This window comes from Dermacentor variabilis, chromosome 11 (assembly GCF_050947875.1).
Source record: "Dermacentor variabilis isolate Ectoservices chromosome 11, ASM5094787v1, whole genome shotgun sequence".
In the NCBI taxonomy this organism is placed as follows: Eukaryota; Metazoa; Arthropoda; class Arachnida; order Ixodida; family Ixodidae; genus Dermacentor; species Dermacentor variabilis.
In genome coordinates this window covers 55,406,114-55,420,567 of record NC_134578.1, presented here as the reverse complement: position 1 = coordinate 55,420,567, position 14,454 = coordinate 55,406,114, and the positions used below count along the sequence as shown (strand labels likewise).

Below are 14,454 nucleotides of genomic sequence, written 5' to 3'. Positions count from 1 at the left end.
AATAATTTCTTGCAGTGTGCTTCTGAATAGGGGGATCAGAACGGTTCGGGCTCCTGCATAGGTGGACAGGGTCGATTCGTCTGAGCAGTCATTACCAGCAATGTGGGTATGTTCAGTTAGCCGCTAAAATACAATTTCGTGTTCCTTATCGAGAGCGTGATGGTGGTCCTCTCTTATCTCATATACGAGCCGCTCATAAGTCCTGTGAGGTAGGGCAAAATGCCGACTTTGTGAAGTGCTTCTTGTGAGACACAGTATATGACCCGTTTTGGAGGTTGCTCTTACAGGAGGTGCTTTGCAGCAGCAGATGGGGACGCAAGCTCTGCTGACGTTGTCATGCATGACAGTTCGAAATTGATTGAAGTTTTTTTTATAGACAGAACGACAACGGAACCTGTAGAGCAGGAGGATGAGGCCGAACCATAGGTATAGATGTGTATTCTATACCAGCACGTTCATTCAATGATACCAACGTCATGTGTTTCAATGTGCGCGTTAGCGTGTTTTTTTTTTCTTTGTAATTGGCCTTCTTCGTTCCAGCCAAAATATTTAGGTAACACGATGCTGTTGGATACAACGGATAGAAAATGAAGGCCTTGTTGCTGGCGTGTATATTGATGAAAGACAGCCTTGACGGCTGACGACTTCAGGAAATGTGACACGAGGTCTCTGCGAGGGCAAGTGCATCAAGCGGTGATCTTGGTCGCGCGAAAGATAAAGAACGCGCACTGTGACACAATCCACAGCAATGTATGTTTGGATCGGACAGTCAAGCCTTTACAGTGTTCACCAGTGTGTTCATGTCGAATTTTGGCCCATTAGAGAGCTTAGAGTGCCAACCATTGGCACGTGTTCATGACTTCGTCGCCGTGTTTCAATATCTGGTGACTATAGAGTAATTCTACAAAAATCTTTACGAACATGTGGCGCTAGTGTCTATGGGGTGGGGGAGGGGGGGGTGCTTCACGTATGGCGGCTCGACCAGCGGGGGAACGATTATTGGTACGTGGATTGGCCTAAACGTGGTCCCTACGGCTTCCTATCTCTCGTTTTAATTCTTACTCTAATAGCCCCCCTACGTCCGTCTTTCAGTGTAGGGTAGCAAACCAGATTTGCCGCTCCGGTTCGCCTCCCTGTCTTTGTACTCCGATAATATGTTGTAGTGGGCTACCCTATCTTTGTACTTTGGGTCATCATTTTTCACTATCCCTTATAAAAAGAATATTGCTTGTTTCGTTCTGGACCCAAAGATGAAACATCGGAGGGTTGCATTTTTTTTTAATTCTATAATGACGGACGTTCTCTTGTATGTTTCCCCACAATACATATGTGCAGTAATCGGGCATCTTGCACAGATTGCGTCGTGTGGCGAAGCATAGCCCGTCCGTCATTGTGGAAGACACAAAAAATCCTCGTCAACAAGAATACCATAAATGAAAATTATTTTTAGGTAGACGCGGTGTGTGGACTGGCGCCTCCGTTAACCCCTCCACTTCAGTCCCCAAAACAGTCCTTACCTAACGCACACGTAAAATTGAACAACCGAATAATAAGCATTTATTTACTTGCAGCAAACTGCACTAGTCCAATGTATACTTCTAAAAGCGAAAATCTTTTCGCGTTCGCTTACGCCTGCTTCTACGTAGAAATGAATTGTTTCTCAGGCCTCGCTTATATTATTTGCGTGACTAAACCTTCCAAGGACTAGGTGGCCGCGCAATTTTTTTTCATTCAGAGGGGCGCAAAGAGGCATAAAAGTCCGCCTTTGTCACAAACAACACGATGACAGCAAAACCCTCTGGAAGTTATTAGCGGCAATTAGAGATGGCATCCCCGAGCGGCTTTCAGGAACCACCAAACTTTGCAATGCAGCTCAATACACAAAACCGCGTCGCACACAGCAAAGAGAGAGCATGGCGAAAGGAACAGAGCGCAAACTTTCAACCCACTATACACTATACTTAAGGAAAACCTGGGTTTTGTGAAACAGTCACTCACGCGTACAGTCGGCGTCACACTTGTGTAGAGCGCGGGAACGGCAGCCGCCGTGCCGCTCTGGAGGCAGCCAGTGACGTCTAACGGTAGCCACTGGCCAAGTATCTGGGCACGCGCGGCCGACGCATCTAATCTCGGGCCCAGCCACTGCCGTTAAGCGCAAACCACACGTATGCTTGCGGACGCGCGCTAGCTCGCGTCCGCGCGCCCACGCATGCGCAGACAGTGCGGCACGGCTCGTACGCGTCCGAAACGCGGCGCGAACAGCTCCTCTCTGTTATCGTGCGCTAGGGCTGCCTCGTGTCGGCGCGCCTGGCTACACAGCTACGGCGCGGTACACTGAACTCTCGGTGAAGCAAATTTACATCGTGCAAGAAAGTGGTTCATCTTTTCTTTCTGTACTGATCTAACAGCTCTAAAAATGTAAGAATTACGTTTGTAGATATCGAAACATTTTGAAACACTGTACACACGAATCAGACGAATCGGCATCTTTGAAGTCGTCTATGAACGACCTCAGTGAACGCGCGCTGTCACGCGCTCGGAAGCGCGCTTTTGTAGATGGAAACCATCATTCCTCGCGAGACTCGGCAGGCGCAAGGCGCGTGAACGCGAGCTTGCGCGCGTCTTTAAGCGCACGTGTGGTTTGTGATTTAGACTTCGCTGACTGGCCGTTCCCGCGCTGAGCACAAGGGTGATGCCGATTGTGAATCCAGACTTACTTTCTTTCTTTCTTTCTTTCTTTCTTTCTTTCTTTCTTTCTTTCTTTCTTTCTTTCTTTCTTTCTTTCTTAAGTTTAGTTGGAAGTTATCGCTCGTGTTGTTTCGTATTGCTTGCTCTCTGTCCTGCGCATTGCTCTGTTTTGATCCTTGACTACCTCTCTACTCTTCCTCTCGCTCACCTGGTTCGCTATGATAAGACGCTCCTGTCGTTGGAACTTTCGCAGCAGCACCAGTCCGGCCACCACGTCCGAAGGTACGACGTCCAGGTCACGGAAGAAGTCCGACAGCAGCTTGGCGATCTCCGCGAACGAATTCTGCAGCAGCAGCAGAGAGAGAGGAGGATCGGGAGTAAAAAATGGTGAACGACGAGGCTTAACTCCCCGCGTGCCCTCATTTGCGGTAGCCCATTACAATTACAGCTCGCTCTCATTTGCGCCACCTTATCTGAATGATCTTGTGCGTCATATGTCTAATGCTGCAAGCAACAGCCAAAAAAAAAAAGAAAAGAAATGACGCGAAGGAAGCGTGTGCACTGTAGTTGTGGAGGCAGCAACAGTCAATATTTATCAGTTTGCTTGATTCTTTGCAGTACCCTCCGATTATACATACATTACAGAGGGGAGAGGCTTATATAGCAAATGAGAAAAGAAAGAATAGCTGAAAAGCAGAAGGTGTTATACACACTAGCTTACACATTTCAAGTAAAAAGAAAAGGAACACCCGAAAAATGACTATTCGTGCAGTATACCTACAACAGGCTTGAGAGCGTATGTTTAAAAGCCCTTGAATCAGTTATGTTCGTTATGGGGGGGGCGGGTAAGTGACTCTAGTACCTTGCGGTTCTGGGAACAAATGATTATGAGCCTGCAGTCGTTTACTCTATATGGTATGCTAACCTTAGGGGGATGATCATGCTGGTATGAGCGGATTGCCAATACCGTGGCACATTATATCAGCTAATATCATGGCAAACCAGACTATGTCATTTCCGGGCAATCCCGCGAAGCCCCCAATGGTCATTTAACGAGGTGATTAGCCTTTAGCATGACAATGGCCACGCTACTCTATAGTATTACGAAAGCCGGAATAACGCGATTGGAGTCATTTTTCTGTGTAATACAGTGTCATTATTGTCTTACGTCCCCTTCAGAGCAGGACATTGGGTAACCGGGCCAGTTGGTATACATTGATGGTCGTTTGGAAGCGGAAACGCACATAACGGAGCGCTCGAGCGTGGTGTCTCGTTCTTCGCTGTGTGTGTTGGCGCTTCCAAACAGCCACGAACCTTCAGAGCACTTTGAGGCCACTCTCAAACGACAAGTCGAATGTGCCACCAGAACACACGCTAGATGGATCCACGTGTGAGCACTGCATCGCAGATACAGACACCTTGATAGCGTAAGCTTGTCAGCGGGTACCTCAAGCTTGTCCGAGGCCTCAAGGTTTGATCCGCTAGCCTCAAGGTTTGATCCGCAACGCGAAGTATAATCACGTTATGGTAAAGAGTGAATTAACTGCAAAAGCGTACGAATTTGGGCTGGTGTAGTGCATCAATTTCCGCTTGGACAGTCACAAAGAGAAAAATACAACAAAAATGCACAAGAATGCTGTGCAGAGTTCGATTAACACTGCTTTCAGACGTTACCGCACGAAACCGGAATGGTGGCCTTAGATAAGAACCGACCACGGATGTTTTAAAGATGATCGCCGTGTACGGATTGATGCAGGCGTTCGCTGGCCCTCCTTATTTGGATGTGGGATGTTTAGATGTTATCGAGACATCCATCGGATGTTGTGCGTCCTCTGGGTAGGAAGCCATTGTGTCGGCATTCCTTCCCTGTCTCTAACAAAGAAACCGACTACCTGGCTTTTGTTGGAAAAGGGTTGAAATCCGGGCCAGTTGGTACATAGTTGAAGGAAAAAAAATGAGTCACAAAAGACAAAAGGGGAGCCAGTGTGGTGTGAACTTTTCTTCTTGTGTTTTCTCTTTTATGACTGGTTTTTTCCTTCAATTTTGTTAGAAACTTCAGCTGTTTTCGCGCTGTGCATTCGTTTGATACTGACACGTGTACTTTTATCTTTATTGGGAGACCACTTTTCGCCGCCTAACAAATGTTACCGCACAGCGCGGGACGCGCCTGCATGTATCCGAAGTTTCTGGAAAGTTATCGATGCTTCTATGCGCCATCTATTGTCGCCGAATCTTGTGTTAACTGATTTCATCGCCTGACGCGAATGGTGTAGAACTTTGCGGAAGGCACGCGGGTCCCAACGATTAGTCTGGAACATTCGGCGACCGCTGTATAAAAGCCGACGCGCTTGAGCCACTGATCAGGTTTTCGATGATCGCCGAGAGTATTCGCCGCTACCGTTGTTCTTTGAGTGTAGCCTGCTTTTGAGGGCACAAGTTCGCCCAATAAAACGCTAGTTTCATTAATCGCAGTTCTGCTGCCTTCTTCAGACACGACTGCAGACACGACTGACAGCGCGTTATCTACGTGCGGCACTTGCCTGTTTTGCAATGCTCAAGCTTGGCAGGGGGCCCTTCAAGGTTGGCACCTGTGCGGCGCATACACATAAGCATTGCACGAGATTACATTGCTAAGCATTGAATTAGGTCGTGCAACGTATACTTAACTGCTTCACTTCACAGATTCCAACGCCTGCGTTGGATCTGAATACTTTTCTTTTATTATTGTTGTTATGGGTATATGACGAGGTGACGCAAACTGAGGCGTGCCACGAGGTACAACTGCCGGCGGACGTTTTCGAAATTACGGCGCCACAGGCACAAACACGTGGTCGCCGACGTCGCTGGCATCCTGTGACGTAGCGCGGCACTTTATATTTTCTTATTTTCTGTTTATTGCATGGGCTGTACCACGCTGCGCAAACAACTTCCACGGCGCCGCGTTACAAAAATAGAGCTAATATCGAAGACCTCAAGGTAGACCCTGCAGCAGATATTAAGCAGATAAGAATGGATACCCTTAAGAAAATGAAAACTTTATTTCGGTGATGCACAAAAAGAATAATAATGAGAGTGAACGTATATACATGACTATGTACACAGATAATTCATATGTACAAACTATTAAACAGAAGCTATGGAGGTACGAGTATCAAGGACGTACAGTCGCGGACAGAATAAAATCGACCCCGGGATCTCCGAAAACATTCAATTCCCGAGCAGCCTGTAGCAGTAACCAGTAAAACTGCCCACGACAACGTTGTTGGCATATTCTAGTCGAGGTCCAAAATGCAAATACCAGATCGCGTTGTGAGGTTGCGGAGATATTCAGCCTTTTCTTAGATTTCATGGTCCGTAATATTTTGTCCGCGACTGTACGTTACATACACTACACCAAGAAGGGTACTGAAAAAAAAGGTTACAGAGGCACTTAAGCCTCTTTACGTGCATTGAATGCGAAATCACTCTAACTCTTCCGCGCGATACTTCTCACTTGGTCACGTGCTCGAATTGGGCAAAGTTATTTTTGAGGGTGGGCCACCCAAATTTTGGAGGTGGGCCAGGTCAATTTCGGGAGTGGGCGAGGTCGATTTTGAACATGAGTCAACTCAATTTTCAAATTGGGCAAAGTCTTCTTTTTTTTTTTTTGTGGGCCAGGGCGTCCGTCCGAAGCCGTGGCTGTTCACTGTGAGATTTCGCAGAGATGTTTTAATGCGCGGTTTCGGATCTCGTTCCTTGTGGAACGTCGAACCCCGAAAATGGCGCGCGCATCTCAGTACCGTTTATGTACAGCGAATGCGCATTTTCCAGTGCGCGCAACGCCAACACCTTGCGTTTGCTGCTATACGGTATTTCACTAAAACTCTCTATTAACGGAACGCGCGCGGAGCCATAAACCTCGGCGACCAAACTTCTTGCATCCCATCCACAGAGTTGCAGCATATGAAACTGAACATGTAGGACCAGACTAGAGCTAAACATTTCAACGCAATAACGGTACGGCCGCCATGTCGCAGAACATCTGGTGACGGCGTCTGGCGTTGGACGTCCTATGAGCGAAAACTATCCTATATATTCTACACGGCACTAAAGTCACTAAAGTTCCTCATACATTGCCTTGCGTAGTTTACTAAGTTATCCCTCAGAATTTTGTGGGTGACAGCCCCCACACAAATGTGGCGAAACAAAACACCGACAGTGCACGCCTTTTAAAAGCGTAATCTTCTGAGACTGAAATATTAAAAGTGTGAAACAATAACAGTAATTCAATCCGCGCAAGAGGCCTCGTTTCGGCCAGAAAGCTCGCCTTCGTGCATAATGTTCTCAAGCAGCGTTTTTCGGTAAACATTACGGTTACATAAGCTGAAGTTGCCGGGAAGCGTGAGAAGCAGTCGAAGCTCTTTGAATGCTATCACGTTCCACTCTTAAAGGCAAAGCTTAAGCGCTCTCCAAATTTTTGTTATTTATCGCTCTACGAACGCAAATGAGCGTTTCAAAGCGCCAGCTGCCACGAGCGAAGAGCAGCAATGATGAGACTTAACATTAATGCGCTTTTAGACGCAGTTGCGCGTTTCTAAGCGTCAATGTGCGTTTCAGTCACCTGAAAACCAAGAACATTGGTAAAGGTGAGGAGTAGTGATGAGCCTACAATCCTGTCACCGATTTTCAAGACAAACAGAACCTTACGAATTTCCATTTCATTTCACCAAGTTTTGCTATCACTTACTTCGCCAGCCATTATGTCCTTTGGGGCGTCTTCACTCGCGCTCAGACAGATGGACGTTTTTATTGCAAATTACAACTTCAATTGGAACACCAAAACGACTGCGTTATTGAATTATCAAGGTTATCTACGTGTAGATTATTTGGAGAACTTTTTTTAGACGCGTTCGCCGTGTTTCAATGGTCTCAGAGCTATAGCTGTCACGAGCGTTAGACGCCTTAGCCTGTGGCCTAATATAGCATCAGGCTATTTTGCCTTGGGTCCCTGTTTGATATTGCACCATCGGACAGCTGTTACTCCCGTCGAGCATGCTCAACAAGAACACAACCAACCGACCGACTCACGTGCAAGCCACCGAGAGGAAAGTTTTGCTTTAATAACGATTAGTGGACAATTCCCAGCTACAATCAAGTTTCGTAATTTTGTTGTGGTCGCTATGACCAAGGTTAGGCTAAATAGAATGTGTAGATTAAAACATTATTCCTGGTTCCATTGCATGTTTTATGTCTACTACAAAACTAAAGCAAATACGCAACTGAAGATACTTGTCTCACCAGAGATACGATAGTTGTTTAGGAAAATTATATACAAAGGCTCAGGAATCGGCTCTGGAGCCGACGACAATACTCCGTCAGTTTACGAAGTTAGACCGAGACCAGGGTATTTTGCACCATTTTAACGCGATAGCGTTAAGGAGCTCGTGTCGCAGAAAAGCCGGTGTCGTCGGCGTCGGCGTCGGTGTCGGCGTCCGCGGCGTTGGCCGTGAGCGATAAATCACGGCAGGCACTTCATAAATAAAAAGCAACTTCCAAGATGGGCTGGGTGGGAATCGAACCAGGGTCTCCGGAGTGTGAGACGGAGACGTTACCACTGAGCCACGAGTTCGATGCTTCAAAGCGGTACAAAAGCGCCTCTAGTGAACGCGGTGTTACCTTAGAAGGCTCAGGCGTGCGTCGCTTGCTGAGGCGCGCATTTCGTTGTCGCGCCGAACGCTGCGTTGCTTGACGCTCACCGCGTCCGATGCGGGGCGCGTTGTCGCTGCGCCGTAGCCCAATACCCCTTGGCGGGTCGACGGGAACGCTGTCGCGTTCCACTCTTGAAGGCGAAGCTTAAGCGTCCTCCAATTTTTTCTGTGGTCACAGCTGCATTTCCTGACTGTCCCTGAAAGTCTATTTACGCCCGTGGCTGTTTTCTTCCTGGACTTTAAACTTGGCAGCTGCGTTTCTTGACTGTCCCTGAAAATCTGTTTACGCCCGTGGCTGTTTCCTTCCCGGACTTTTAAAACTTGTTCTTGTGCGATAATGGGTTTTTGTCACATGTTCATTTGCCTTTCTAGCTTTAGAGCATCCTCTGCTTTCACTTGTCTTGTCACGCCACCGTAACGTATTGTTGCCCTCGCTTGCAATGTGTTCGCACTAGGGATGTCAAAGTGGGAAAAGGTGTCTGAAGCGTGGGAAGCCGGTCACGTGATGCGTACAGCTTACGGCAGTCTGTTCCGGACTACTGTCAGTTGCACCTTTTTTTCTCTCCTCGAAGAGGTAAGGTCTGGTTGGAGTGTTTCTGGGTCACATGGCAAATGACATTTCCTCACCGAAGTCGGTCCTTGAAGAACGCCGGAGAACCGCAAAATAGTTCTCGCGGGATCTTATTGCGATAACATTATTTTAGCCTAGTTCTCCCCCCCCCCTCCCATTTTGGTGCCTCTCGTGCTTCTCTCGCGTCTGGCGCGTGTGGCACGTGCCAGTTTTCGCGCATCCTTAACTCGTAACAGCTAGCTCTCTGAGACGATGTGATGGAGAGCACCACCTTGGGGATGGGCCCACATTTCCCAACTTCAGTGATTTGGACGAGAGCGGCCCACATTCTCTGTTGGACACTGGTTACCTCCAAAGCGGATGAAGTCCACCTATAATGCTACAGCATTATAGGTGCTATTATAGCTACACCATTATAGGCGAACTAATGCGGTACATCACATTAAAAACATGAAATTCACCAAGAACATACTTCCTTCTACACGAAGACCAAAGCGTTACTTACTCGATTGCGATCATTGGTCCCCATGCAGCAGAAGAGCAGACGGCACCGCTTGTTCCAACTATCTTGGTACTCACGAACAGCTTTCCTGTAGAAGGCCACAAAAGCGAGTACAAAGCTCAAAATCGAAGAGCAGTTCCTTTCACTCCCAACATCATTTATACAGTTCCCGATACACAGGCAACTAGCAATCTTTGTTTGTTGTCTGTCAGAGTGTTTAGCGGTTACAGAGCCCTGAACAAGTAACTCGGGTCAGCCGAACTAATCCTGTCAAATACGGTCATTAGAACGACTGCTTTGAAGAGAAACGCGTGAGCGAGTCTTCTTATGCTACCGGGCTGCCTATTTGTCAAGCTGCTCCGACTACGGATGGATATGGATGGCTGTTATGAGCGTCCCCTTTGGAACGGGGCGGTGGGTTGTGCCAACCAGCTCTTGCTAGTATTTTACTGCCTAATGTCCTACCTAGATTAAGAAAGCAAAAAGAAAAAAAAACACGATGAATTCCCATAACCAAAATTTCTGAAACCTCTTGCGAACTTTGTTACTGTACGCCTCCGTTGTTTGTCGCTTCCCTACTTTTCTTCCACCAATCCTCCGATCGCCTCTTACTGATGCCTATTACGGACATGTTTGCTTTACCACTGCTCCCGCTGAACCCACGGGCTTCAAGGAGGCCAGTGGTGCCTAAATCGACCGCTGGGTGGACGTCTTCACATTCTAATAAAACATGCTCCGTCGTTTCCCTAGCTTCACCGCAGCAAGCACGTTTCTTCTTCGTTCTTATATCTCGCTTTATAGGCGCGTGTTCTAAGGCATCCTGATCTCGCTTCGAAAAGTAATTAGCTTCCCTTTGAGTTATCATAAATTTTTTCTTCCTTGATTTCGATTTTTTTCCTATTACATAGTTACTCATGGCAGGTTTCTTTTCCATTGCCGCCACCCATGAGATTCTGACTCTGACACTGACTTTTGACTCTGACGTCTCTGCCTTTTCGCTTGACGTTCTTCGTTGCTGTGTTGCTCACCCTAGAGGCCGCATACTTGCTGGTAAGCTTCCTAGTTCCTATCACAGCCGTTGACTGTAGCGCCGCAGCGCGGAATAGACGGGAAGCACAGAGGCGCCGGTATGCGTGCCTTAGCGATCAGCATGGGGATCAGTCTTTCCCTAGAGGGCCGCACTAGAGGGCGCAGCCATTGTCATTTGCGCAAGTATTAAGTGTAAACAATGTGTCATCATTTAGTTTCACGGCGTCTGCTGTACACCAAAGGGGCAATGGTGACGCTGGAGCTGGAACGTGGACTGGTCCGTCGATAGGGAGGGAGAAGGGAATCAATCCACCGAGGGCCTAGGTGTGCTGCGGGTGTATAAAGAACAGCTGCCCGTTATTGCCGACAGCCGATCTAGTATGGTAATACATCCCGCGGTACGCTCGAACCTCGGCGGCGTCCGACCCACGCCACCTTCCCCCCCCCCCCTGGTTCCAGCTTCGAAAAGTAATGAGCTTCCCTTTGAGTTATCATAAGTTGTTTCTTTCCTGATTTCGTTTTTGTTTCCTCTTAAGTCCTCTTAAGCCCCTCGCTGCCGCTTGGGCGCCCTGCAGATCCTACATTTTCTGTGTTTTTTTTTTCTAGGTACAACATCAGGTGCTCTCTGGAGGCCTCCGTTAGCCGGTATTATAGTTATTTTCACGTGCTACCAGCTTGCCATCGAGCATAGCGAAGGAACTACTAGGGATATTCGCGCTGTAGGTACAGGGCGTACCTTTACGCGAAACCAGATACTCGGCGGCCGTGTGCTTCGTATTACTTCCGTGCGCCGGTGCGGTAGTCGCCGGTTGTACAGAGACTAGGTTGACAATGAGGCCACCGGGCAGCACAATTCACCTGTGGCAGGTGTTCCAGCTGGCAAATTTGGCGTACGATACGTATTAAATGGCGACGCGCTGAATACTAATCAAGAATATGCGTTACACTGAAATATTAACCGTTAACTGAAGTGAAGCCGCGCTAAGTTGCAAAACTGAGCCAGTGCACCAGAAAAAAATGAGATAGCGCGCTTTGGAAGCGAAGCTTATGGCCAGTTAGAAGGGAGCCATATTTAAGAGGAAGTTCTAAGTCGGGGCGGAGTCCTAGTTCATTTTTCAGATAGTTGTGAAAAGCAGAAACAATCTCATCAGTCAACCACAGCGCAAACTTAATAGAATTTGTTGCGTTCAGGACAGAAAGGTACATCATCATATGAAACAGAATTTAAGCGTGTTCCAGATGTTTTATGTGAAATCTACAAAAAATTTGTAAATTTTAAACTTCGCAGCACAATGGCTACAGCTAGGGAAATCCTGCGCAAGATCCTATATCGTCGTAGTGCAAACTCCCTCTGTTAGAGCGTCCGAAACGGAAAATATGATGGTTAGTGGAGAACTTACGTGAAAGCATTACATTGTTTACAATTAGCTTTGCCAAAGACATATTCATGAATGGGTGTTGTGTCTGAGAGCGGTGTATAGTCTATCACTTTGTCCATTTTAGATCTCCAAACACATGCAGTTCACAGAATAGTGCGATTATTATTCATTGCTGAGTCAGAGAAATCTAAACTTCATCAAACAGTAATCCTTTGTTGTCCATTTTCCAGTAGTACTTTTAAGAAAAATTACGGCGTAAATAAAAAATTTCTTCCTGACAATTATATAGGACAATGTTAATATTTTTTCACAACAAAGCGCGTCAAATCTGGTGCACTGAATGCGGAGGAAAATAATCTTTATGTTCCCTGTATTTGTAGGAGCTCCCATGGTAAATCTTCTTCTTAATACCATGTAATTTATTACGTTTCTATCCCGCTATAGGAAAATTATTGCGGTGGGAGAGGGGGGGGAGCTTCGACAATGAATCAATAATGCACATGTTTCGCCAAACAAGCATTTGACGCAAATAAAACAGATAATGCGAAAACAACCAGATAACAAGAAACACGCCAGCATTATCGCAAGGTGGCCCTAGTGATTTCAGTGCAAAAACAATCCTTCAGCAATCTTCACGTGAATTCTCATTACATAAGCTAGGGATATTCGAATATTCGAAGTTCACATATAGCGAAGAGAACATGATGTTGTTTGACTGGTTCAGCTGCCCGAATATCTCCTATTTTTACTCGCTCTTTGAATCCAATGGGTGACGCTTAAAATTTTGAAGATTATTTTTTAATTCTTACTGACATGGGGGTGATTGAAAGGTAGATTTCAGAATAAAGGACATTTATTTCGCAGTAACGTAAGGAATCAGTCGACCGGAAGTAGGGAGGGAGGCAGAGTAATTATAAAACAGTTCGAAAGTTTCGGGTCAAAGAGCTTCCTACAAAGGTCGCTAGAGGAAACTGTGACGCTAGTGTCTATGGGAGCTCAATGAGCCAGCATAATAATAATGGTTAATGCGTGGGTTCACCGATGTTTCGGGCTTCTGCCTTCATGCGGCTTTGTCGATGTGAAAAGTGATCATCTGCAACAAAATATTGCGTTTGAAATGCAAAGGTTCGCCACGATTACGTATGGGTGCAGATTCATATTTCTTTCTAATTTGAAAAGAAGAAAGAAATAGGACTGCATAAAGATTTAGGACAATACAGGCAGGTAAAGCGTAATAAATAAAGTGTAGAGAACACCCGAAGCAACAAGCCCGGAGATCAGACAAATCCGTGAACTAACCATCGCTCCCATTGTAGAACGTAGAAATGCGATCGCAGCGCCAAAGTTTTGTCTGGTAATTTTAGCGGGAAACTATTCATCGGACATTGTATTCTGAAACTACACGTGAAATTTATTCGAGGACTGTTCGGCTCGCGTTTGTTTCAGAGCAACTGTTAGTCGATCCATACTCTATCTGGCTTCGAAGGTCGCTACTCGCACACCCCTGGTCAAAACAACAGCGTGCGAAAATTTCGAAGTTTGTGCAGGACCGCACGGAGTGCGTGTGTGCTGCGTGCCGCAGGGTGCTGCAATGTGCGGTCAGTGTGCGGCCAGTGTGCGGTCAGTGTGCGACGAGTGTGCGGTTAGTGTGCGGCCAGTGTGCGGCAGTGCGCGTGGCGGCTTCTCCTCTGCAAGCGTGCAAAAACACACAGAAGACCCAAATTTTGGAAACAGCTAAGAAAATACTACGCGTCTGACGTCTCTAACGAAGTGCCACAGAAACTATTTTCGTTTTACAGTCGCGATAATGCTGAAGTAAATTGCTTGAGTCTCTCTCTGAGTTATTTCTTATTTGTGTTCTAGTAAGGCTCATTTGACTTTCTGTGTAGCAGGAAATATGGGTAACATATCTGATATTGCAATTTATTTTGTCGTTTTTTTGTGTTTATATTGCTGTATAAGTGTGTTCCTCAACGGTGATGTCGTCAGCTGCGAACTGCCCCACAAGCCGTGTCGCTTTGGCAGGCCCCTTCGTGTTTTCTGCTCAAGATAACAGATTCATTATTATTATTATTATTATTATTATTATTATTATTATTATTGTTGTTGTTGTTGTTGTTGTTGTTGTTGTTGTTGTTGTTGTTGTTGTTGTTGTTGTTGTTGTTGTTGTTGTTGTTGTTGTTGTTGTTGTTGTTGTTGTTGTTGTTGTTGTTGTTGTTGTTGTTGTCTCTTTTCCAAACCAAGCTATTTTTGCCTACTATCCCGACTTCCCCGCCCTTCCGTGTTATATCGCCAAGTGGGAAACAGGAAGCCGACTAGTATAGGAAGGAACGGACCCTCAAAATCATGCCAAATAGCATTCCCTGTGCTTTGCGTAATAAAACAGTAAATCACGTCATTAAAACCCCGCAACCCTGTGAATGGTTATAGCGCATTATATCCAATGGCTGCCTTGATTTCCTTCATGTTTCTTTTTTAAATTCAGATGACACATTCTCGGTCCATTCTCTATGTGCCGATGTTGCACAAAGGTTATAGATTCCATAAATACACTTAGATATATGCGGCATTTCTATGTGCGCACACCTCTTATCACCT

At 46.3% G+C, this 14,454-nt stretch overlaps 1 protein-coding gene across 3 annotated transcripts in view; it reads right to left on the bottom strand.

The window, feature by feature from the left end:
- inaE (inactivation no afterpotential E) overlaps positions 1-14,454 on the bottom strand; it is a 196,392-nt gene that overhangs the window by 68,656 nt on the left and 113,282 nt on the right. For all 3 annotated transcript variants that reach the window (XM_075675546.1, XM_075675547.1, XM_075675545.1), the window contains exons 5-6: positions 9,452-9,536; positions 2,897-3,031 (exon numbers count right to left, since the gene is read on the bottom strand). In XM_075675546.1, coding sequence (XP_075531661.1) covers positions 2,897-3,031; positions 9,452-9,536 — 220 coding nt within the window. The remainder of the gene's footprint in view (positions 1-2,896; positions 3,032-9,451; positions 9,537-14,454) is intronic.